Raw genomic sequence first — 25,650 nt, 5'->3', positions numbered from 1 at the left:
TGACGATATTTTCTTACCAAATGAAATAGCTGCGACTCAGAGGATAACGGCACAGGTAAGACGATATGACTTATATCAGTCGGATATCAGTATCTTTATGTTGACGATTTCGTGTAATCTCCAAGCATATGTTTTGTGTGTGTTTAAGTCTTTCTGGTAGTGCAGCAGAACACAAGCATCTGCTTCAAAATCATATTTATTTCATACAATCCATATACGAAAATGCATGCTGGCATATCAGGTTACTTTGGTTTAATTGTATCAACTTATAGTTTGCGTAACTTTTTTGTTATCTCTTGTAACATTGATTTGCATTTTATGTAAATATCTTTTGTTTGGGGCTTTCTAACCCCCGCCCGGCTCATTGAAAATCGCCAGTTGGCGACATGATTTCCCCTGGTTAAACAAACAAATAAACAAACAAACTGTTATTTACAGATCCTTGTTTTGTCAACATGAACGCGGAGCAGATCCTGAGACTTATGTACATCGGTAAGTAAGCTGACGTGATCTTAGTGATTTCTTCACCGTTGCGTTACGTTACGTTACGTTACGTGAATGAATACATAGCTTCGGTTCAGATAGAACGTTAAATGGAGGTCCCGTGTTGGAGGTGAGCCACACTTCGAGCACGTTTAAGAGCCCACCTCACTTATCGAAGAGAGAAAGGGTCCTTCTCGGTGTGAGTGGTTCAAAAACCTACAGTCCTATGGGCGCACATATGGGGCAATTGTCGTTTTGAGTTAGCGCCGAATGTCAGCCGCTCCAGACCCTTGCGATCTAACCCCGCCAATTATAAGCTCCTCGCAATTCAGCTCCTGGCTGTGAAGAGAGAGTAGTCGGCCCACCCAATAACAATAATAACAATAACGTTTTAATTGTAGCAATGTATAGATTCATTCTATATTGCAGAGGCGGGATTTGCCGGAGTACTCTGTCTTGCCGTAGTTTTGCACTTTCCATCCAGACCAAAGACTCCACCTAGTTTATCTGCATCTACGGAGAGAATGGACTACAAAGCAAGCTTTCTAGCTGTCCTTGGGTAACGTATAAACATTATCTGTGTTTCCCTGCCTTGATGCTGACTGTATTTCCCTTACCATTATGCTGCCTGTGTTTCCCTGTCCTTGGTGCTGACTGTGTTTCCCTGTCCTTGATACTGACTGTGTTTCCCTGTCCTTGGTGCTGACTGTGTTTCCTTGACCTTGGTGCTGGCTGTGGTTCCCTGTCCTTGGTTCTGACTGTGTTTCCCTGTCCCTGATGCTGGCTGTGTTTCTCTGTCCTTGGTGCTGACTGCGTTTCCCTGTCCTTGGTGATGACTGTGTTTTCCTGTCCCTAGTGCTAACTGCGTTTTCTTGTCCTTGGTGCTGACTGTGTTTCCCTGCCCCTAGCGCTAACTGCGTTTCCCTGTCCTTGGTGCTGACTGTATTTCCCTGTACCTAGTGCTGACTGTGTTTCCCTGTCCTTGGTGCTGACTGTGTTTCCCTGTCCTTGATACTGACTGTGTTTCCCTGTCCTTGGTGCTGACTGTGTTTCCTTGACCTTGGTGCTGGCTGTGGTTCCCTGTCCTTGGTTCTGACTGTGTTTCCCTGTCCCTGATGCTGGCTGTGTTTCTCTGTCCTTGGTGCTGACTGCGTTTCCCTGTCCTTGGTGATGACTGTGTTTTCCTGTCCCTAGTGCTAACTGCGTTTTCTTGTCCTTGGTGCTGACTGTGTTTCCCTGCCCCTAGCGCTAACTGCGTTTCCCTGTCCTTGGTGCTGACTGTATTTCCCTGTACCTAGTGCTGACTGTGTTTCCCTGTCCTTGGTGCTGACTGTGTTTCCCTGTCCTTGGTACGGACTGTGCTTCCCTGCCCCTAGTGCTGACTGCGTTTTCCTGTCCCTGGCGTTGACTGTGTTTCCCTGCCTGTAGTACTGACAATGTTTCCTTGCCCATGACTGTTTCCCTGTCCCTGACTATATTTCTCTGTCCTTGATGCTGACTTAGAGATATTTGTTGTGTGTTTCATATCTTTGTTTGTATCTTTCATTTTTCTAGTTTGCCTTCAATCATCTCAAACACCACTTGATCCTTTTCAGGAAGGGCCAACTCCTGCTGCTAGTTCTTTGTAGTGGTATTACGATTGGGGCCTTTGGAGGATGGGGTATGGTTCTGGATGTCAGCCTCTCACCACATGGCATACAACAGGTACCTATATTATGCCTACATACTCATGTGTTACGCAGAAAAACAGGTTACACACATACACGCGGACTTTGAACACTTACAGGCAAAGACCTCAAACACACACAAAAATTATACATGGAAAAGATCATCAGTACGTGCCCGTTGCAGATCATATCAAAATTGCACTGCATAAACACAGACACGTACACAGTCTAACATACTTAACACATACAGGTGCTGTTATGGTGAAGTAACAAGAAACACACAAAAACATATATACACAGACATACACAGACACACATACTCAGACGCGTGCACACACACACACACACACACACACACACACACAGACACGCACACACAGATGCGTATACAAACGCACACACACACACACACACACACACACGGGCTATACCTAAATACCTAAACAGGTTTCTCACACAACACAGGTTACACATATACACAAGGGGGCATCGTTATCTCCGTGTACTGAGGTATTGTTTTTGATGTGCCTGCCTGTCTGTCTTACTCTCACCACAGAGTGACTGGAATTGAAGAGCAAAAGGTCGGAGTTTTGGAAGTGAAAGGACGTTGAGTTCAGAGGTGGTAGAATCAGACATTCATCAACCTTGACTTGACTGACTGCTGACAGACATTCCAAGTAATGGGATTAATAGAGGAGGCTACTTATTCATTGGCATTCTGTCTGTTTGTGTTTCTTTATGTTTAGCCATAAGTATGGCTCAACATATTGTTTTCTCTCATGTTTCTTCTCCTGTCAAATCTTCAAATCGATTCATCTCTGTCATTTTTTGACCAAATGACCTGAAATTTGGTACAGAGGTAATGTAGGCAAAAACCAATGTACGTTCTTTTCCTTTTTTTGATATTGACCTTGAAAGTGATTTTATTGAGGTTTTTAGGCTATTTTTAGCATATCTTGGCCTCCTGCGCCCTTGTATTTCAACCGAATGACCTGAAATTTGCTGTATATGTGGCTTGAACAAATATTTAAAGGACTACATTCCCATTTTTGGCATACATATATTCAAAACGATTTATTTTGGGCATTCTTGACAATATTTGCCACTTCTGTCACTTTCAATACTACATATGACCTACAGGTCATTGACCCCGAGTGCCTTGCACCTGGCCAAGCTTGAAGTTTGCTTACGAGGAGGAAAGACCGGACATAAACATTTAACGTGATTATCGGGAAAACACCATGTTCCCTTAAACTCAGTGGTTAAATTGCAGTTTAGGAAATTTTATAACAGAAAACAAGTTAAATCAATGATTTTGTGAATGTTTATTCTAGCATTAGTTATTCCAGATATTTTCAAACTCCAAATTCTTCAACACAACACGGGAGATCGTTTCTCCTCAGACTGGCGCGACACTCCTGTCAAAATTGATTGATGATCTCTCTCTGCCGCCGACTTCATACATGATCAAAGGCGGGTGGTAGGCGGTGCCTTCCTACATGTCCTACGTACGGGCGTATGGATCGTAGAATTCGGCAAAAAAGGAATGATTAGGCCAGTAGAGTCAGTCCCCGGTAAGGTCAATGATTCGCCCCTTTGCGCTAGCTTGTAACGTTAAATGAATGTACCCTCTGGTGGCCAAACTTCACTGACAAACTTTCTCCCTATTATCACCATGAGCTTGCGTTAGTCTGGTACTAGTGACTATTATGTGCCGGGAATGTTTATCTATCGCACGCCTTGGAAGGAAGTTCAACCATGATAAATGGTCGGCCGTTGCGAAAATTTGGAATCCCATGCTGTTGATTTTTGTGATTGAATCTGTAAGAAAATATATTTTCATGTCGTTCATGTTTTTGGGACGGACGCCGGGACGGGGTGAATTTTTTCTATCATTTTCGTCCCGTTAGTAATGCAAATCGAATCGTGTTGCACAAGAGGTAAAACACTAAAAACATGGGTCTTGTGGAGTGTTTTGGAGCGGGAAAATGCCGGATATTAGCGGTGCCGAACAGTGTACATCGTCGCGCGCGGGTGACGCTCCGTCAAAACAAATCCGCTGGTGGTCTAGCGCGGCCACCGAAAATAGGCAGGAACACACAGGAGGACTTAGCACCTTCGTTTATGAGGGCAATTGTGAAAATCTTTTGTTACAAATTGTTCGAACATTGAAACATTTGGATAGATGGTTTGAAACTGTTCTAAATAAAGAGATTTTTGTGTAGTTACGTTCGAAATGTTTCCAACGTATGTGAAATGAGTTCAAACATGTTATAAGTTTCAATTCTAATTGTTTGAACACTTTAGAACTGTTGTGACTTAGACATTCTTTTAATCAAAATAGTTCAAACATATTACAAATATTATATTAAAACCCTCTCGGTGACTTTGAATTGACCCAAATATGTTGTTTTTGGTCATTTCCTTCGTCTCCTGTCAAATCTTCATATGTATACTACGGAAAACTTCATTCTTCCCTGGGGCTGATCTTTTTTAATTCAATTTTGAACTGGGTTGATTATGCGCAAGAGTGTAATTTTCAGCGGATATTTTTCGACTGGTTTACATGGAAATGGCACGGAATATCCCATTCTTGCAAGGGGAGGATTCTTTAATTATTTCTTTCAATTTTGAGCTGGAATGATTATGAAAAAGTCCATTCTTTAGCAGAAGTGTTAATCAATTAGTGGATATGGTTGTGGACTGGTCCATATTGTGTTGAGGTGCTACTGGAAGACTCAGTTTTGGACTGGGGTGATTCATTTTTTTAGTGCAAGTATTTTAGAATGGTCCATTGTTATTTGGGGAGAGTCCATTTTTTGCATGGCGAGGAGTATGGCTAAACATGCTGTATTTGCTCGCAAATGTTGCCTTTCTAGTTGTTATATGTTTCCATATGATAGTCACGATCGCTATTTAGTGACAGGAAGTTATCAATGGACACATGTAATGTTAATCAAAACCTTATTTGCAGAAGTAAGAAATTACAATGGAAGAAGACATACTCTAGATAGTTTACGGTGGTATGAGATATTCAAACTCTTGTTATTGAATGACTGAAAGACGTTGATTGTAAGTACAGGTCGTAGTCACAAAGCAGAAGTACAATTACAGTGATATGATAATGCGGTATCCTACTACATCTACACTTACAAATGTATACTAGTATGTAACGTTACAGGTTCAACTTGTTTTCCCTTATTGTGAAGCACTGATACTGGTTTTACAGGTGGAAGCCGGGTGGCTGGGATTCTACATGCTGGTGTCAGGTTGTTGCGCCAGCCTCTTCTTCTCCTGGTTTGTAACGTTATATCTTAATTCAAACAAAAAATAATACAAATGGAACTAGCTGTTCTCAACAGACTTAACAGAGCTCCTTAGCCATAATCTACACAATGACACATGAGTGATTCCTTATTTGCAAATTCATGCCCATAGGCTAATTGTAAGCGTAGGAAAAGTTAAAAAAAGTAAGAAGTGTCTATTCTATACATCTAACTAATTGTCTACATACATTACTGGGGTGTTTGACTTCTTCTTTGGAGGCAGTGGCTGATGAAAAGCCAGCTATGTGTTACTGATAACAATACAGTCCCAAACGTATCGTTACATAAAGTCCCACCTACTTCTGCTCTTCTTTACACCCAAACGTTCAAGTGCTTAATGCGTTTCTGCAGGTTGTGTGACCGTTGTTCCGGCCATATGAAGACAATATTAGCCATGTTGTATGTCGGTGCCACAGTGTCTACAGCCTGGATAACGTTAATGTTGTGGCACGGTGTTATTCCCTTCAGTACAGGTTGGTTTTTTCATATGACATTTTGAAAAAAATTGACCTTGACCTTTGTCTTCCCAACACGTATACCCACACACCAAATATCATCGTAATCCATTTAGAGGTTCTTGAGTTATGCTGACTACAAAAATCCGGAAACACAAACACACATACATACACACACACACACAAACAAACACACACACACACAGAGACACACACACACACAGACGAACACACACACACACACACACGCACACACACACACACACACACACATAGACACACACTGACACACCCAAAACGATATGTCCATTTTTATGGAGATAAAAATACTGCGGACACATTGGACAATGTTGCAATTTGCTGCAAGCCCTTACAGTGTAAAAAGCTTAATTTTCAAAACTTAAAAATCTTAGTTATAACCCAACAAAATAATGATGATGCCTCTATGATAACCTGGATAGTATTGTTGTATTTGCAGTGTCTCTGTATGTGGCCATTATACTGAGTGGGTTATTCGTGAACGGCGCTGTCCCGCTGTTCTATGAGATGGCAGCGGAGATCACCTTCCCCGTTCCGGAGGCCATCTCTTCGACCGTCCTTGTCTGGTCCAACTGTTTCTTCTCCGGGATCTTCCTCCTCGTCCCCATGATTCCTGGTGTAGGTAAGGAAACGGTCTGGGGCTTATTGTAAATGCAGAAATGTTCGCGGGGATTTAATTTCGCGGTAAGGAGAAAATGGAGTGTTCTCGGTGGTTTTAAACACGCGTTTGAATATACAATAGTAGCGCTACAGTCACACAATGAAACGGCTTTAAGTTCTCGGTAAAAAGTTCACCGTGAAAGCAGCGAACATAAAACCACCGCAAACATTTCTGCATTTGCAGTATTGTATCATATCTTCAACAAAAACATTTTCCCATTCAAGACATGGTTTTCACTGAGAAAATGATTGCACTGTGCAAAAGTGACCATTTGTTCATTGTAGTGATTTTCATTTATATATCTATGTATGTAACTATGTGGTAGTTGACCTTGATCTTATGGTGTGTCCCTTATAAAGTTCGTTTGGAAATACCCACCGATCTTGAAGGCCTACGTACCCATGCATGTCACACAAGAGCAGTGCTAATTGAAAGACAAGTTTTTATTTTCTTCAATCTGAACTTAGACTGCTACCCTTCTTTCCGCCACTCATATACAGAACTTGTTACAAGATTTGGCTCGTATGTATATTCTACTGTTGTTGTCTGTACGCAAAAGTAAACTAATTTCATATCTGGTCATCGCGAGCAATATCCTTGCCTTTAAGAAGTAAAGGTCAGTCCATGTTCCAAATATGGTGTTGTTCAGAGGATAGTGGTGTACCTACTTGTACCACTGAAGGCGAGTCCTGGGGAGAATGACCTATCCCAAAGTTGCTCTATCCCAAAGTGTTTGCAAACGGCGACATTCCTGGATATCCAGAAAGTGCTTCAGAGCAGCTTTGGGATAAGGAGAGACTTCGGGATACAACAAAGAAATCCCATTAGGTCTTTCTGGGCAAATAGTCAGATTCTTAGGTCAACGTTATAAATCATATATAAAGGAAAGTGTCTGCCTACATACACTACTTGGAAAGCTTGAAAAGAAAAGGGGCTAAGATCTTATGATAACAACATAAAATTTCTATTTTTTGACAAGGTACATTGTGGATGACGTGGTGCACTCTGGGAGCTTTCCTGTCATCTCTGCCACTGCTTGCGTTTCTGCGCGGAAACTACCAGCGGCTGAGAGTGGACCAGGGACAGCAAGACCATGGACAGCAGGGACAGCAGGAATAGCAAGACCCTGTACAGCAGGGACAGCAAGACCTTGACTATACAGTAGGGACAGCAAGACCATGTACAGCAGGGACAGCAACACAAGCACACAAACTGTAAATTATTCACCTAAAATTTGTAGAAAAAAAGACGATTCTAGTAGCTATAGATACAGTCAAGAATATTACAGACTGAGGCATAACTCCTGAGGTATTTATAACTTCCCTTATTAGAACAGAACAAAATCTAAAAGTACAGAATTGGGATAAGACAATGTAACATGTTGCCATTCCGAGTCATATTGGAAACGGATAAAACATGCATTGGAAAATTAATGTTAAATATATAAAGTTTTTGGAAGTAGAAGACTTAGGCCAAGTTCATTTTGCAACGCGTGTGTCTAAGCTGCATTGAAACTCTATGTTCTCTTGTTGAAATTATGAACAGCGCTGAATCGTGTCTACAGACAAGATTCTAAAGTATGGAAGGAACAGCAACTATGATGTTCTATGGTTTACAAAAGTATGAGATCTGAGCTTATTGATGTGTTGGACATGTCACAGGTTTTAGTCACAGAAACTACAATGATTCATGAGTACTCAATATAACTTTTATCCTAAAAAAATGTTACAATTTTCTTTTCATGATAATTTGCCTGCAACAATCCACTTCAGCAAGATCAAATTACACAACATATCATTCAAAAGTCCTTGAAATGTGTCAAATTTCAATCTAAAATCTTCAGATTGTATCAGTGCTACCTGAGGACATGATATTGCTGGAGGTCTGACACAGTTTTCAAAGTTCTGCATCAGATGTCCAAATAAAGACATTGAATATTAAAAATATTTAATATATAATTTACACATACATGGTCGTAATGCATGTAACTACCGGTACATTTGTAGGCCTGTACAGTATGTTAATCCACCTTGAATCTGCAAACAATAATCTCAGTCTTTAGGACAACACTTTACTGCCTCAAAAACCATCCATACAATGGCAAGATGAGGTCAATATTGCACAAAAATTGTGAAGTACAGTCTAACTGTAAAATTTTGAGGCAGTTAAAGTGCAACCTGTACACAATAATCATCAAGTCAAGAGTTTCAAGTATCATTGTCTGTCTTCATTAAAAGGATTAGATTTTGCTAAAAAGCAGCAAAGTACACCAAATGTGTTGTCATGATGACAAGATATTCTTAAAATAAAGGAACTGAAAAGCAACATTGTAATCTATGATCTTTGGTGTACCGATGCAGATACACTGGCTTCTTGTCATACTTTTTTTTTCATCTTTTTATACAGTACTAGTTGTTTTTCTTCTTCATTCTTATCTATGACTCAGTAGTATACTGCTAAAATTGATAACTTTTTCCACCGCATTAACAGCAACCCAACCACACTGCTTGGCCATGTTTACATTTTGTTTCAAGGCATCCTCATTTTGAGGTGAAGCATGATGCCCAACACACTTTTGGAAAAGTAGGGTGTGATGAACCAGTGTGCTTGGTTGAAAATGCTTGCTGTGGCTAGGCCACCATGTCATTGTTTGAAGCCCTGAGATTAAAACCTATCTAAATGTGCAGGGATGTGGTTGCATTGCATTGCATTCATTTCATTTCTCACTTTTCATATCATAGTCGTTGATAACCTTTTCTCCCTTCGACAATGCTGTCATCGTTGATAGCTCGTTCGTTATCATCATGCGTTTCTGTAACGGCTCCTGTGTCCAGGTGGAGGCGTCTGTAGTTCTCCCTGAAGACACAGAGGAGTGGTATGGAGCACGCCACACCTCCCAGAGCAGCCCAGTTCATCCACCTCACACCTACAGGCACAGGGAACAGGTCCTGTTAACATTACATATATGTCACTCCTACAGGAACAGGGAACAGGTCCTGCAAAAAATACACACATGTCATGCCTACGGGCACAGGGAACACGTCCAGGTACTGCTGCATACCTAAACTCAGGTTCAGGTCCAAATTCAAGTCCAAGGGTTCAGGTTCAGGTCCAGATCCATAAGTCCAGACCTGAACCCTTGGCATATGTAAAATTCCATGTTAACATAAAGTTGACATACAGCTTGAAAAAAAAGCAAAATTATAATTATACAGTTACTGTAATATACACACAAAAGCTCAATTTCATAAACACAAAAACAGCAATGTTTTCACCTTTTTCCAGTGCAAATTTCACGATTTATGGAAGGTTTTAGATGGTTAAGAACAGAGAGGCAAATCTAAGCGAGAGAATCTGATAGTTTTTTTGCAAGTTTGGACTTAGTTCTTGACGTTTAGGCTTTTTTGGACTTGCAAGGTACAAAGTTTCCTTCTTTTTTGGTGGCACTTCGCAGCCTGAGGTGTATGATGCATGCACAACAGTTACAACTAATTGTTATTCACATATCAGCATGAAAGTGCATCTGACATGTGTGGTACATAATATCATGGACTAGGGATTTAACTTTGTTCAAACGTCCCGAAGGTCACATTTCTGAGCAATCTGGTCTGGTCATAAATTCTTTCTTTCTGTTGGGACAAAAATAAAGTCGTCATGATGTTATCCAGATTACTGTAAATGCAAAAATGTCTGCCGTGGTTTTATGTTTGCAGTTTTCACGGTGAACTCTGTAAACTTAAAACCATCATGAACAGCCGTTCCATTGTGTGACTGTAGTGCTTAACTATAATTGTTTCAAATGCAAACTCAAAGCCACTGTGACCACTCCATTATCTCCCTACCGGGAAATTAAGTCCCTGCAAACATTTCTGCATTTACAGTATATGGTATACAAATAGCCTTAGGACTGTTTAAGAAACCAAAACCTACCAACGTTGGGAAGAAGAGGCACAAAGAGGAAGATGAGAGCAAAGACGTTGTTTCCCCAGGTCATGACCCCTGCACTGACGGCCTCTTCAATAGGGTATGTGGTCTCCATCACCAGCTCGAGGAACAGGGGAACGCTTGCATTCACACTCACCATGGTCAGGATGAAGGAGATGTACAGACTCACTGGGAATAAAGAAATTCATGCATGAGCAAACTCACAATGGCAGAATTTACTAGTAAACATACATTGTATATGCTGTGCAACAAGTTAACAATGATACAAACTGATGCTTCCTAGATATTGATTAAAAAAAATCATGTATCAAAGAATCTATAATTAGAGCAAAACGGTTGAAAAGTACACAATGATGATCGCATTTTAGAAAAAAAAAGAATGCATATCAAATGACCTGATGTAACCTTTCCTAATTGTAAAACAAGAGTACGGATATTTTTGAACTTCATAGAGCAATTACAAAGTTAAGAATCTGCAGTCACAAACTGAACGTAGAGGTCTGAAGTCGTAACTATGACGGAAACAACATGAAGTAAGAACTTGACTTTGAGGTATATTAAGCATAGTATAGTAGGCTTTTCAATTTTTTTGTAGCTTTCCTTTATAGGCATCCAGAGCATTTTATGAGGCTTGAAACTCGAATTAAAAAACTCAGATTTCTAATCATTCCTACACGCAAGTTTCAATAACACTATACCATTACATGTCGAAATTAAATGAGCAAAGATACAATGTCGTTGTGTGGTGAGAACTGATAGAAAACCTAAGCCCTAATAGACTGATCATGATCTGTCCATCACAATTAGCGGTTCGACCAATGAGAGAGTGACTGCACGTCCGTCAAATATTTGCATTTTTATGTTTTAATTTTGCATTTCTACGTTTTGACAGAGGTGGGCGGGGCTATGGTATCTACAGTATTTACAGTAGGCGCGTGAAACTAAAAGATCTCCATGTAGATTATTTTTGTGCTGTTTTTGCGCACTTTTGATAAGAAATCCGAACGCAAATGTGGTAAACAGTAGCATCAATTGTCAATTTCATAAAGATTACAGAAACTAGAATATCTTCAGTTCTCAAGTCTCATAAAATGCCCTGGATGCCTTTAAGTCTTGCCATGTACCTTGAGTGAGAGGTAAGGCACCATACAGCATGATGGTGAACCATGTCAACGCCCCCGTGGCACAGGACATCATCACAACGATGATCAGCCTCAGGTGGCCGGCAAAGTAGTCGGCAAACCTAGAAATCCAATTAAATCATGAACGAATCATCATCATCATCACAAGCTGTAGCAGTAATAGAATGATCCCATACTTCCAACCACTGGCAGGTAGTATGTGAAACCAACATGCAAAATTGCAAAAATTGGGCAAGTATGCAGCCACTCTGTCATAGCCAAATATGATATTGAATCAAATCGCTCCGTCATTGGCTGAAGTTGTAATTTTGCTGGGCAGTCAAGATTCGTCTGGAGACATTGCATATCAGTATAGTATAGTGGCCATTTAAACCTTAGCCTTTTGATGCCCTTAAAGGTCTAATTCCTGTATTACTCCCAGAGTGTACTCAAGAACAGTCCCAAAAATAGTATGGACACTGATGTCAGATCTTCAGTCTTACATTCTTGCCCCCTTCAGAAGTCTAGTAGCTAATGTATATTATCATGTGGAAGCATAGAAGTGTTCACCTGCCAAGAAGTAGCCCCATTGCACATCCTGCTATGTTTCCATAGAAGCCAAGCCAGCCTGCATCAATCTGAAGTAAAAAAGCAACAAGTGTTTCAATCATTTGGCCCAAGAAATACTAAAAAGTGTAATTAGAGTACTAGATATGTATCTTAGACCCATGTACTCCTGTGATCTGATGTATTGGTACAGTCACGTTTTGGTAATCACGGCAGGCTGTCAGACAGATGATACTTTGTATGTATGTTTATCTCATGGCATAACACACCAGGTTTGTACTGAAAAGTACAAGCTGCATATCTGGATAGATGTATTTGATCCACTCACACCAGGAAGGACCAGTCTAGTCTTTTCACAATAAGTGTGGTGGGTAATCCTATCCTAACCAAAGCTAGGCACTCATTTTCACTTATTAGTAAGTGAAGTGATAAAAGACTAACTATTCTATCTGTAGTCCACTTATAAGTAATAAATAATCTAATGTACCTGTGAGATCCCATGTGGAGACAGGATAACATCCAGGACTGCCGTCCACCCTCCGATCACCCCGCCTGGTACACAGTAGGCCAGGCACACCAGCCAGAACTGACCGTGTCTGCAGAAGACACACATTCAAGTAACGAGCTAAAAAAAGGCAATCGGAAAATTCACAACCTAATATCCAAAGCACTTTGCAACCCTTCCAGTCCTGAACAAAAATTGCAGCAATGAGGATGTATAGAATATTTGCATTTTTCCATTCATTTTTATTTATTTATCTATTTATTTATTGGTTAAGCCTGTACATGCCAGGGTTATCCAACTAGCCGGAGGCTATTACTAAGGGCGAACCCATGTGCGGCCATAGGACAGTAGGTTTTGAACCACTCACACCAGGAAGGACCCCTACTCTTTTCGATAAGTGCGGTGGGTTCTTTAACGTGCTCGAGGTGTGGCTCTCCTCAAACACGGGACCTCCATCTAACGTCCTATCCGAGGGTTCCATTTATCGTAGGTCATGTTTACAAGTTGTACATTTGTCTTGTCGATGAAGGTTACACAGCCAGGTAAATAGAGACGCCAAATAGCAGTAACTGATATAACTCAAGTAACTGGATATGATTTTGGAAACGGTCGCTTCAATTGCAAGTAGCATCAACTACTTTTTGTCAGTGACACTGAGCAAGATTTGTCGATCAACAGGTTTTTAACCATGAGCTATATGAACAATATTTTACTTCCTTGCAGTGAAGTAAAAAGTATGAAAATGGAAAACAAGGATTTTAAATTCTAAAAGCTATGCTATGCAAATCAGGACATCATATTCAAGGCGTTTTAAAGTTTTCTTTGAAAATGTACATGTGTGTATTGAGTGGAGCTTTTCTAACCTGAAGAGTTTTTTAACTCCTGTTCGAAAGTCCAGCCGATTCATAGCAGCAGACAAGCTGGGTGGGGTGGGGGGCTTGGACGGGAAGTAAATCAGTATGGCCAGGAACACTGCAGTACAATAGCCACACTCTGCGTGAGGTAAAGAGAACGGAATAGTAATTGGTAAATGTAGAAATGTAATATAAAAGGTAAGCTAAGCACTGGTTTCACATTACAACTGTTTTTCAGGTTTTCCAGATCAAATTTGTCCTGTAAAAAAATCCTGTTATTATCCATACAGTACAAACCATGGCATCTGCTTAATATATATTGCAGTAGTATAATATATATTTTTGATAAATGAAAAACTTACCAACATACATGAGCCTCATGATCTGTCCTGATATGTCCTCCACAACAGCTGCAAGTACAAACATGACAATCACGGTGAATTGTTGACCTGGGCATCACACTTCACTCAGATGAAAGATCATGTAATCTTTATTGACATAACAAAAAGTACAGAAACTTCTGTAAGGTCTACTACATCTATACGCCAAAAATAATTACTCAAGCAACTGGATAAGATTTTGAAAGTTGCTTGAGTAATTATGTTTGGCGTATCTTATTACCTTCATCAATGTACTACATCTATACATACAATACATACATACATACAAACAAATAGGTCATGATTTGCTCAAAAGGTCCGTAGGAGTGACAGAAGGAAGCTTCAATGATGTCAGAGATTTGTTTAAATCATCCTATAAATGCTTTTGTGAGGCGAATCGTACAAGTGGTAGAAGTGGTAACTATACTGAGAGGAGTGAAGGAAAAAGCGGGTGTGGTACAAGTGGTAGCTATAATGAGAGGTACATAATAAAGTCTCAAAGAGATCCAAAGCTTACTGTCATTGTACTGCAGTGTACTGTTGGGTGTGAGATGTGGCTGGGAGACAAACAGAGGTCCAATCAGGTATCCCACCGATGTTCCAACGTAGTTAAATATGGAGCTAATGGCGGTAGCAGTTGTGCGTTGGCTTGGAGGGAACCATGTGGAGGAGATGAGAGGGGGGGCAGCCATGAGCATGATGCCTGCTATCCCATTCAGGAACTGTCCAATATTGATCAATCTACAAAAACAAGCAAATTTTGGGTCACTTTTACAGATGGTGAGAGATTTATGAACTTGAGAATTCTAAAACACTTCTCAATATAAAGTCTGGTAAAGTGAGAGATTTATTAACTTATGAATTCTAAAACACTTCTCATTTCTCAATATAAAGTCTGGTAAAGTATCAAAATATGGATGATGACTTTCCATGTTATAGATTACCTTCAGTTGTTATATTTTATCCATACTACAGCATGGGTGAAATATATTGTTTTTATATTGCAACTTAAGCACAAAACAGTTCAGTAGGCTCATGTACATTGTATCCTGAACGTACTTTAGTTCAAAACAATCTAACTTTTATTTTTCATATTTGGTGCAAGTAATAAATCCTTTGCTTTTTTTCTATAGAGGACTTACATAGTAGCTATTCCAGTTGATGCAGGTATACATCTCAGTCCAGTTCCCACTGCGATGAGTAAGGCAGTCAACACCACAGACAACCGTAGTCCTGTAAAAAACAGCATCAACATCAGTGACAAAGTAAACTACATTTCATGTATTAATGTACTACCAGTCATGGTGCGCTACCAATTATGGTCCACTTTGGGTCATACAAATATGTCGAGGTGTATTATGTAAAAGTCAGTTCCCATGAGCACTAAAAAACAATATAAAAAGTTAGTATGTCCTTAGTCATGACTCTCCTTTATACAATTAGAAATGAAATGGGTTTACATACAGCGACACGACAGAATAAACTCCTGAAGTCATAAAAACAAGTTACCTGGAAGCGTCGTGCATGATGTTTTCCATAATTATGTAATTCGACACCGCACATTTCATCAGTTGCTTTTTTAACTTTCACGATAGCTAGTATCATAAAAGTAGCTGACATTAAACCTTTCTTTGCTATTCAAACTATCTGTGGTGATTCAAAACTTTTACTAGTTTTAGGAAGGTTTGATACAACCCAGCGATTCCCCTGGCCTCGCCTACGCTACATTTTACATGTAGCAGGTCTAAACATTATTGCCAATACGTTTATAATGTGAACTTCACATGCCTCTCGGCATGGTTGACATTGACTGCACAGCAATGTTTTCTTCAATCATGTCAAGCAAGAGGTAGGACAAATATAGTGACTTTACTCAGAGTGTCTGAGGATATTCAAAGTAATCTGGACTGTTACACCATGGTTTTCCCTGCTGAGACACTTTCAGTCTCATAATCTAAAGTCCTACTAACCTTTGGCCACCAGTATCCACATAGCCACTACAGTGAAGGCCACATACGTAATATTGTCCCAGTTCTCTAACAGTGCAATATCATTGTCCCTCCACCCGAACGCCAGCTTGGCTGAGACTGAGATCGGTCCCCAGGCGTTCCACACAGCTCCTTGTGCTATCCCCAGTAGTGAGAACACTGCTAGAACATACCATCTCCGTCTGTATAACACCGGACTATTCTCAACTGCTGACAAATTGTCCATTGTGGAAGGCCAAACTAAATAGTCAGTATGATGTTCAATAAGCTCGCTCCTGAACTTCGCCAAAAACACTCACGAGTATTGTACAGTCAATCAGACACTGGTGTGTTGTTCCACCAAAGGGTATACGGTTATACCGGCTATACAGAAAGTCACCGAAAACAGACTACCTCTATCTGCTCAAACTAGTCCAAGAGGTACAAAGTGGCCTTTGTACTTGTAAATATTTGCCCAATTAGCTATAACTACATGTATGTTTAAGCTGGTCAGACTGCTCATACATAATACATTGCACCACCTGTATTGGCACAACAAAAGTTTTTTTCTCATTAATTATGCAAATGTCCTCTTATTTTACATAATTTGTATCTTATTTTGTACATCATTGTTTAAGGTACCTACATACTAAATATGAAAATCTGGTATACCCTTCTTTGAAGTTACATGTATCCTCTTCGACAAATTTGTCAAAAATGCCCCAGCAATTCCTGATCTGGTCAATAGAAGGACCAAACTTATGTCACTTTTTTTTGCCTCTCGTAAGACCTATATACCGCCCAAAAATCATGACGGTAGCATGTCCAGAACACAAGATATCAAAAATGGAAGTCTTCTGCAATACTTAAGGGAAGGCTAGGGGGCCCAAAATTTGATCCATTTTTTGTCACACTCTACCAACACACCAAATATGAAACCTATCCATCCAGCCATTCTCTAATTATCTTGTTGACCAACAGACAGACACACACAAATGAAAATGTAACCTCCATCATTCCATGACATTTCATGGAGGTAATTATAAGATATGACACAATTAAACTGTCAGACAGTACTCACTGTCAGCATTGATGTACATCAGCCCAGGTGCAAAGACAAAGAAGGCTATGCAGCCCCAGTTCGCCAACATGGCGATCTTCCCATCTGTCCATCCGTACACCAACTTAGCAGAGTCCGAGATGGGCCCCCAACAGTTCCACACCGCCCCCTGGGCGATACCCAGCAGACAGAAGGTTCCCACGACCCACCAGCGCCGATGGTACGCAACAATCTGTGGAGGACTGGCGGAGGGCAGAACTGTTACTGTTGGCAAGACTGCATCTTGTTCCGAGGTTGAGGAAGACGTTGGTACTGCATTATAGACTTTCTGCAGAGAAATAAGAAGGATATTAGTCAGAGAGATGGCAGACTTCGCCTCTTTAGTCACACTTTGACCCATATTGTACATCAAGGGTCAAGGCCATTTGCTCCAATAGCGCTGGTGAGGCCCCACTTGGAATATAGTCACTGTGACATTGTCTGGGACCAAAAGGGTAGACAGCCCAGGGTAGACAGGCTAGGTAGACAAGCCAGCTTTTTCAGTAAACCCATGATGGAGGAGGGGCGGACCAAAGCTAGCTGGGACAATTGGTTGCGGGACATTAGCTTGCAAAATTCATAACATTCCTTATCCTTATGCAAACTTGTATCGACACGATTACACGAGCTACGCATGGATGTATCAGGCAAAAATTGAAAAATAACATTTGCAGAGGGACATCATCGCAGCACACATATGTACACACACACACGGGCGAAAACAATAGTGTATTCCCTTGCATGGGGAGTAAGAACAGTCAACGTTACTAAAGCATCACAGATGCTTTTAAGATTTCAAAATTGTACACATCATGAGCATTAATTAACTTATCAGGCTTACCTGCGCCAGTAGCGTCTGCTTGTCATCGGTACTCCTGCGCGCTTTCCTGTCGCCCCCCTCCCATCCCGGGCCCGGCATCGCGAAGATTTAACAGTTTAATAGTTGGACTAAATTTTGCCCCTTTTTTTATCATGACATTGTTCTTAATCTCACAGAAAACATACAACAACACGGGAGCCGGACTGGCAACTGTCAAATTATCCAACAAACTACACTAAGTTCCCTCACCAGCGACGTGTAAACAAAATCACGTGCTACAGGAGTGATGTAACACAACACAGCTGCGCCACCGGTTGCACTTTTACATGATTCCGCTAAGCGGCGCCCTTGTACCATAGACAAAGATGCGCCAATGATGAGTGTGTGAATGTTGTTCAGCACCAAGGACAGGGATGGATGTGTGAATGTTGTTCAGCACCAAGGACTGGGATGGATGTGTGAATGTTGTTCAGCACCAAGGACAGGGAAGGGATGTTTGGATGAACATTGATGAACATTGATTACAGTCTTGAGGGAATGGGCCAGTGGCCAATAATACTGCTTTTTCCCTTTAGATACTGCAATTGTCACTCACTCACTCACTCATTGCCACTGATAGATCTGCTTGGAGATTATGGGCTGCTATCAAAGGTGTGTAGAAAATAAGATCTTTCCTTTTACTTTATTGGTAACATTGTCAGGAATACCAAACTACAGGAAGACTGACAAAGGAAGTAATTCTATCATTTTTTTTAAATCTGTCACACTGAGTGCTGTTTTTGTAGATATTTCTTTTAGCCTTAAGTTTCAACATCATTTCTTGTTCATCATGCAATTTGAGTAAACCTGAAGAAGCACACAGTATATTGTTTGCAATAAGACAGTCTATCTATTAACCTTATGTCTTACTGTGTTACAGTTGTATAGTCTAGCATCACCTGGCACTTTAAATTCTAAGTAGCAAGTTGAGAATTACAGGCATAATGGCCTGGTTCGGTATGAGAAGTTCGCAAACAACCGTTCTGTAACTTACTTTAATACAAGAAAAAGAATTAACAACACAGAGTCCATCATGACTAATATTACTTCAGTGTAAACAACCTATAGCTAGCTGTGCAACTGCTACTTTCTGTTACATATGCCAAGAAAAACATACAATGTGCCCAACACTAAATGTGCATGATGTGTAAGAACATATCTATATTCTATCACTGGCTCTCCATATGTCAGTTTGTGTAAGCACTGTATTATCCTTAACAGACCAAAAATACTGGACCAGGTACATCTCCACATTCTTACTCTTCTTCATCATCATCATCATCATCATCATCGCCGCTTTTCAGTTATAGTTACACTTATATTACCATAGTCAGAAAACATGTATACTAACATTGTTCACTGACTGTATTCTCATTGTTCTCTCGAAATATGAATAAAAAAGGTCAACAGAAAAATCCTCAATGTATGTAAGTTGTAGAGACTCAAGCTGTTATGTACTCAGATACTGCATATTACTGTGGCTTTCGTATATTACATGTAACGTTACAAGTTTATACATTCACATCTCATTATCAAGAGTCTCCAAAATGAACAATATGTGAGTGTTTTGAAAATCTCCTTTCTTTGAAACCAAGACATTTCTGAAGGTGAAGTAGATTTGTTAATATGTTGCAAAGGTCATACCAATTGCTGGCATAAGATGGGCAATGCAAGAATAACATTATGCAATAACTGTCCTTCTGTCCTTAAATAACATTATAATAGAATTCTCCTCCAAACACACTGCTCTGTACACAATGTACAACAAGATGTAGCTAAAATTATCATCCTCTGCCCATCCTTTGTTAAACATGTACCTTCTCATATGCATGTACACCTTCTGAAAAAAATGAATTATCCCATGATAAATTATCTAGACATTTATAAGTGTGGTTCAATGCTATCAAATATCAAGCACAAGCCTCTGTACAATGTAATGTTGTAGCTAAAGTAAACTACAGCAAAGCAGTGTTAGTGACATCTCCTGAATAACCAAAGATGTGCATATATGAAAAAAATTTACAGGTTACCCAAAACAGCCTTCTCTCAAAACCACTGACGAACCACAACTTACAAGTGTAACGATACACATACTTTTTGGTACCCACGAATTACTGACACTAGAGAATTTTTATTAATTAAATTAATGAATTCAATTTTTGTACATACCCGTATTTGCACAATCCTACCACTTGACCAAATATTCATGAAAGTTTAGAGTAGTATTTACAGTATTCTAAACCTTCAGTGCTTCAAAATCATATATCATACTTCCACATCACAAGGTATCTTTACTTTACATAGAGCATGACATCTTTGCCATTCATATGGTGTCATATGGTGTATTTGTACTCAAAAAATGTAACTCCTTGCAGCATTCTTGTTACCTTTGAAAAGCCATTGTCTCCAAATATCTTTTTTGTCTTCTTAATACAACAAATTCACTGCTGCAGCAGAATACTTCTCCATACAAATGTTAAACAATCAAAAAGTCATGTATACCATTTCATTATATTGATACTAAGTATTTTAAGATGCAAATAACTGACTACAACCTTTACTCTTCATCCAACTCTTCAGCTACACCATTCTCAATGCCAACATTGATTTGGTTACCCTGTCCAACTTGCACATTGTTTGGGCTTCCAAAATCATTATGCTGCTGTATTGTAGTTGACTGAGAATAGATGACGAGCTGTCGTCTGGCATCAACGTGTGTAGTTCCTTCAGCCACTTGCATCTGTATCATGGTTGCATCTGTTGTGGAATTAAAAAAAAAAAAGTTCTCCAATGCCTAACTGACAACTTTTTTATTACAGAGCTAAAAAGTTGTCATACATATATGTCAGTGCCATTAATTACTATAATTCAAGACCAATTCATTGCATGGTAACCCACTGTAAATACATGGCGTAGCAACAGTGTCACTTAATAGCTTGCACCACAGTGACAACTTGAAGACTCTTTGACTATTACACGTAACCAAATGCAAAAGATTTGGCAACAATCCTTAAGCAAGTTGAAAGAAATATATGTCAGACATACCAACGGGCTGTAGTTGTTGATGATCAGCTGCAGGACTTCCTGCATGTCGGTGCACAGCGCTGACATTTACACCACCAGTTCTCGGAGCTACCTCCAGCTGACCTTGACCTTCTGCAGGGGCCTGACCACCCACCCCAGCACCTTCCCCGTCCTGGATGTCAGCATGTACCAAACAGTAACATAATGTTAAGAAAATAAATGCATAGAGGACAGGATCATGTACAATCACAATGTACACTTACTGCATTCCATGCCATAACCACTGTAGCTGTTATTAAACGTGCAAAACTCAGAAAGCACATATAGGTACATTTGTATAGTAATAATGTACATGAATGAACAATCACAAAAGAATATAACATTGTCTTTGACTACCAATATAGACATACATACATGTACATATACATGTAAGATGTGATAATTTTGTCAATTACAGTAAATTTACCATCTTAAAGAATTCAAATAATGTTTTTAAGACATGTTCTGTACCTGTGCATCCTGTGGGTCCAATAGCTGCTCTCTAGCAGGTCCATCATGCACCTGGGTAGGAGTGGGATTATCTGTAAAGTAGAAGAAGAGACCTTATCAGTAAAAACTGAAAAGGAATAGTACGTAAAAAATTCAATGTAATTCATCCATCTAAATTGATAAGGCACAACACTGTAGTATGGTGCAGCAACTAAAGAAAAGCTACAAGTTTATTGTTTCTTATTTAGACACCAATGGCTCTACACGTATATATGAGCGTGGGGCATTTTGCTCCGGTGGCTTTTTGAGGAATATCTTACTTTGTTTTCTCCTTTGTCGCTGCTTCTTCACTTTTTTCCAAACCAAAGCGATAAGGATGATCAGAAGGATGGCAACACCAATGAAGACGAGAACTACAAGCAGTACTTGTGAAGATTGGGACTGGTAGTTGACATTGTTGTTGTTGTTGTTAATGCTGTTGTCCAAATCTTTCGGCACCTGTCCCAGACTGGTGTCATCATCTTCCGTAGCTACCTTAGCTGATAATAAAAAAAAAGTGTAAAAGCTCTAATCAGCACCATGAAAAAAAATGAGTTAATTTTGAATATAGTTGAAATTGCTGCCACATGAAATAATCAAGATAATCAAAGATAATCAAGGGCATAATGTATCCAAGGTATCCAAAGGGACAAGTACATAAATTAAACAATTGTTCTCTGCATTTCAACATTTCCTTTGTACAATGTCATGTATTTTGCTATCCAGTCTGGCCCTAAAATCGCCATCACATTAAAAAGATTTGCCGTCTTGGCAAAGGTATAAATACTCTAATAGAAATACAACTGTTACAATGTTTCCTTTGCTTGGCTTCGCTAGTGAAGATTTTCAGGGGTTGAGTCCACTTCTGAGATAACAATGTACATATTGCATAACGAATGATTCCTACCAGTGGTGCTTTTACCTGGATTTGTCTGTGGAGGTTTGGATGTTGGTACACCTTTAGAAGGATTAGCTGTGGTGGCTGTTGTGGTAGCTGCCTCAGAAGTTGCGTTTGGCATCACTGGAATAGCAGTAGTGACTGACTTTGTCTGCTGGGGAACAAGGGGACCTCCACACTTTGCGTTCTTGGTTGATGTTCCACTTGTCTTTGTTTCGAGTCCCTTTGCTGTACAGCTGAACAAAGTAAACATATATACATGTAGTAAGAAATCAGTATCTAACTTGTGGCAATTCTCAGTATTACCAATTAGTTGAACAGCTTAGATATCAATTACATACCTGGACAAAATAATAGCTTTCTAATGGAAACAATTATATTCGTCTAAGACAACAAGCAGCCTAAAATTTAAACCAACTTACTTTCGCCAAGTTCGACATGCCTTGGTTAGGGATGGTTTACTTGAGAACGTCCCTGGTGGGCAGTCCTCACATACCGGGTTTGACCTTCGAGTACCTGCATGGAATTTGAATGAACAACAGTCAGATTCCCAAGAGTCCATTAAATTAACTTTCCAATTTTCAAATAATTAGTACATGACTTGTATAATACTTTATAAAGGGAAATTGGCAACACTATTGTATACTCTGGTCCTTAAAGACAATAGATTCTACAATTTGATCAAGATTTTCTGGTAATAAAAAATTGCAGTGTTGCCTTTATTGAAGTCAGCAAAACATCAAATTTATAATTACAACATACCTTTTTGGACAGCACCTTGTCCAGGTGGACAGGGTTTCCGGTCAGCTAGCACACATACTTCATGAACCCTGTACATTCCCTTCTCACAGCGGCATTGTCTGTTGTGATAAGGTTGACATGTCTTTGTCTCTATGAACCCAAAAAATGTATTGCATGGAATATGGCACCGCAGGCAGCCCCGCAAGTGATTGTTAAATCCAGTGTATGTGCCTGGGGGGCATATGTCACAGGTTGGTGCACCATGGTCTTGGAGACAGTCATTTTTAAGATATGTTCCAGCAGGACACTTCTTGCAGCAGAGTTCCCCGTGGATATACTCTGTAATCTCATTGCATATTTTTGGGGGTGCTTCAACCTAACAAGAAAGAAAAAGAAGTTTAAACTTGTGAAAGTTTTGCGCTCAGCACAAAAACTATTATGGTTTCAAAGCAACTGTGCTTGATTCTTAAAAACAAAAATGGAAATTGGTGTTCCACCACATCACCATTGAACATAAATTAAAACATTCAGCAGTAAGTCAAGCTGCATGTTAGAGAAATACAGCATCAGATTCTGAGTGTATACCATTAGCAACTGAAAGCTTAGCAGTTGCGGGGACTCAACAAACTACATAAAGCACCAGCAACTATAAAAGAAAAACTTTATTTTCTTTCATTCCTCAGCACTCACTCACTCACTCACTCTCACTCACTCACTCACTCACTCACTCACTCACTCACTCACTCACTCACTCACTCACTCACTCACTCACTCACTCACTCACTCACTCAACAAAATAATCCTATTCTGGAAAGTCCATGGTCCAATCTTCATATGAATTTACAAAAATGCAGCTAAAAACCAAAGTGGATTATAACATTCTGCTTGCGCTATTGAAGGGTTTTGAGTTCTTTTCTACAGACATTTTACTGGTGCAAAATTTAACAAGCACAGCCACATGTGCAACTTGAAACACAACATCTAAAGAAATCTAGATGATTACCACTTTCTGCTCCTACCGTAGCCTTCCTTAAATTTCCAGAAACAGGGATGATAACACAAAAGCTATTAGTCAGTGCAATGTAACCCATGGTATCATCATCATACATGTAGCTATTAATCTTAATAATTGTTTTTAAAAGCCTTCTTGAACAATGAAATCTATTAAGTAAGCCTTTTAAGGCACTCAGACCAGGCAAATATTTTCTTGTATTCCTTAAGTTACATTTCAGAAGTCATAACATGCAAACAATCTTATAAATATCAATGTCATCCTAGATCTTAAGAACAATACCATCATAAATTATTCATATAGATGATACTAGTATTACTTACCAATAGCATTATTTCAACTGTATAACTATTGTATAAGTGGCCATTAAATGGCGGAACAAGCCATCAAGCTGAAATAAAGGCTTTGACTTGACTCTTCAGATATCAAATAACTAGCCAGACATATGTTTAACAACACACATTTATATGTCCCAGCAGGCTCGTTCCATGTTGCAAAGCTATTTAGATAGTGGAAGGAAATGTATACAATAGGTCACCATGTATAACAAATCATGGCGACAGGTGCACACATTCCCATGATCAGTATATAAATCCCAGTGTATAACTAAATGCTCTGACTTACTGCTCTCCAAACATGTCGAACTAAAAAAAAAGTTGACTCTGGCTCCACATTATCACAAGTAAGACGACCTAATCTAGATGTTTTAGAAACACTTCAACCGTGTACATCATGACAAACAATACAAATTTCACTGCGCACTTACACCCGGAAGCAGCCATGCATAGGCATGGCGAACCAAACAAACTTTGCGAACATTTGAGATACAAACGATATATTCTAACACGCTCACCTGCTGACCTGACAGAAGAACAATTAACACACAGGTGCGTAGAGCCCTGAGTCTCATATCCCTGAGGCTGAAGCACTAATACACGACAATAGCTATAAAACTACAGATTTCGTGACAGTCGGAGCCCTTGGTTGACATACGTGGCTAGTACGCATGCGTTACTGGAAAGCCCCCCAGTCATCAATCTCCTGCCCAGGGCACCTTGGACGTAGTGGGAAATCCTGGGTTCGAGATGCTTCTTTATGCCAATACCAATTCTTATTGTTACTGGTAAAACAAGCTTGGCGCAACTTGTAAATAGCCAAGATTCAATTTACAACATTTAATGCTGCATTTTAAGGTTTAGAAAATTGTAACAGACAGCTACGGTGTGTGTGTAGAGGTTTATGTGTGTTCAATTAGTTATCAATTCCATACAAACATTAGTCAGTGTTAACTTCATTTTATGGGCTGTATTAAACAATCTGTAAACAAACTATGGCTTGAATCAATACTTACACTTACAGCTAAACTTATCAAGTGCAAACCATGTAAATTACTTGTAGACGTATTTGTGATTCCTATCCTAGAGGTACATTGCTGTTATGTAACGTTACATGTACTTGCTTAATCATATAGAAAGGAATATTGAATAAAGGTCTCTGTGACAATACAATTTACCAGGCT

General features: G+C 39.6%; 3 protein-coding genes across 4 annotated transcripts; 1 reads left to right on the top strand and 2 right to left on the bottom strand.

The window, feature by feature from the left end:
• The first annotated feature begins 387 nt into the window (after positions 1-387).
• Positions 388-8,258, top strand: LOC136443842 (solute carrier family 49 member 4 homolog). The gene is made up of 7 exons (XM_066441210.1): positions 388-492; positions 913-1,042; positions 2,079-2,187; positions 5,380-5,447; positions 5,828-5,949; positions 6,410-6,592; positions 7,611-8,258. The coding sequence occupies exons 1-7, from the start codon at positions 456-458 to the stop codon at positions 7,748-7,750; spliced, it is 789 nt and encodes a 262-aa protein (XP_066297307.1). The 5' UTR covers positions 388-455; the 3' UTR covers positions 7,751-8,258.
• A 1,040-nt stretch (positions 8,259-9,298) lies between these two features.
• Positions 9,299-18,019, bottom strand: LOC136443637 (solute carrier family 49 member 4 homolog). The gene is made up of 11 exons (XM_066440952.1): positions 17,911-18,019; positions 17,052-17,358; positions 15,146-15,236; positions 14,521-14,744; positions 13,986-14,033; positions 13,633-13,762; positions 12,752-12,860; positions 12,268-12,335; positions 11,701-11,819; positions 10,562-10,744; positions 9,299-9,557 (listed from the first exon to the last, which is right to left on the bottom strand). The coding sequence occupies exons 1-11, from the start codon at positions 17,986-17,988 to the stop codon at positions 9,367-9,369; spliced, it is 1,548 nt and encodes a 515-aa protein (XP_066297049.1). The 5' UTR covers positions 17,989-18,019; the 3' UTR covers positions 9,299-9,366.
• Positions 18,020-19,561: 1,542 nt separating this feature from the next.
• On the bottom strand, positions 19,562-25,130 carry LOC136443666 (tumor necrosis factor receptor superfamily member 21-like). Of its 2 annotated transcripts, none has more exons than XM_066440987.1 (8): positions 24,985-25,130; positions 23,141-23,495; positions 22,801-22,894; positions 22,388-22,614; positions 21,762-21,980; positions 21,463-21,533; positions 20,974-21,124; positions 19,562-20,685 (listed from the first exon to the last, which is right to left on the bottom strand). In XM_066440987.1, the coding sequence occupies exons 1-8, from the start codon at positions 25,039-25,041 to the stop codon at positions 20,486-20,488; spliced, it is 1,374 nt and encodes a 457-aa protein (XP_066297084.1). In that variant the 5' UTR covers positions 25,042-25,130; the 3' UTR covers positions 19,562-20,485. The 2 variants fall into 2 exon arrangements, with proteins under 2 accessions (XP_066297084.1, XP_066297085.1); XM_066440988.1 differs by having other exon boundaries at positions 22,403-22,614; positions 24,985-25,127.
• Positions 25,131-25,650: the final 520 nt, after the last annotated feature.

This window comes from Branchiostoma lanceolatum, chromosome 10, assembly GCF_035083965.1.
Source record: "Branchiostoma lanceolatum isolate klBraLanc5 chromosome 10, klBraLanc5.hap2, whole genome shotgun sequence".
Classification (NCBI taxonomy): Eukaryota; Metazoa; Chordata; class Leptocardii; order Amphioxiformes; family Branchiostomatidae; genus Branchiostoma; species Branchiostoma lanceolatum.
The sequence above is the reverse complement of the archived record's forward strand: the minus strand, read 5'-3'. Positions and strand labels throughout refer to the sequence as shown.

What these genes read in the sequence shown, in the direction of transcription:
- LOC136443842 (XM_066441210.1), top strand. Translation starts at nt 456, where the DNA reads ATGAACGCGGAGCAGATCCTGAGACTTATGTACATCG. An exon ending in CCTGAGACTTATGTACATCG is followed by an intron (nt 493 to 912) that starts GTAAGTAAGCTG and finishes TCTATATTGCAG; the next exon opens with AGGCGGGATTTGCCGGAGTA. An exon ending in CACCACATGGCATACAACAG is followed by an intron (nt 2,188 to 5,379) that starts GTACCTATATTA and finishes CTGGTTTTACAG; the next exon opens with GTGGAAGCCGGGTGGCTGGG.
- LOC136443637 (XM_066440952.1), bottom strand. Translation starts at nt 17,988, where the DNA reads ATGCCGGGCCCGGGATGGGAGGGGGGCGACAGGAAAGCGCGCAGGAGT. An exon ending in TACACTGCAGTACAATGACA is followed by an intron (nt 14,034 to 14,520) that starts GTAAGCTTTGGA and finishes TTGTACTTGCAG; the next exon opens with CTGTTGTGGAGGACATATCA. An exon ending in GGAGTTAAAAAACTCTTCAG is followed by an intron (nt 12,861 to 13,632) that starts GTTAGAAAAGCT and finishes TGTCTTCTGCAG; the next exon opens with ACACGGTCAGTTCTGGCTGG.
- LOC136443666 (XM_066440987.1), bottom strand. Translation starts at nt 25,041, where the DNA reads ATGAGACTCAGGGCTCTACGCACCTGTGTGTTAATTGTTCTTCTGTCA. An exon ending in TTCTTCTGTCAGGTCAGCAG is followed by an intron (nt 23,496 to 24,984) that starts GTGAGCGTGTTA and finishes CTTTCTTGTTAG; the next exon opens with GTTGAAGCACCCCCAAAAAT. An exon ending in ACAAGGTGCTGTCCAAAAAG is followed by an intron (nt 22,895 to 23,140) that starts GTATGTTGTAAT and finishes AATTCCATGCAG; the next exon opens with GTACTCGAAGGTCAAACCCG.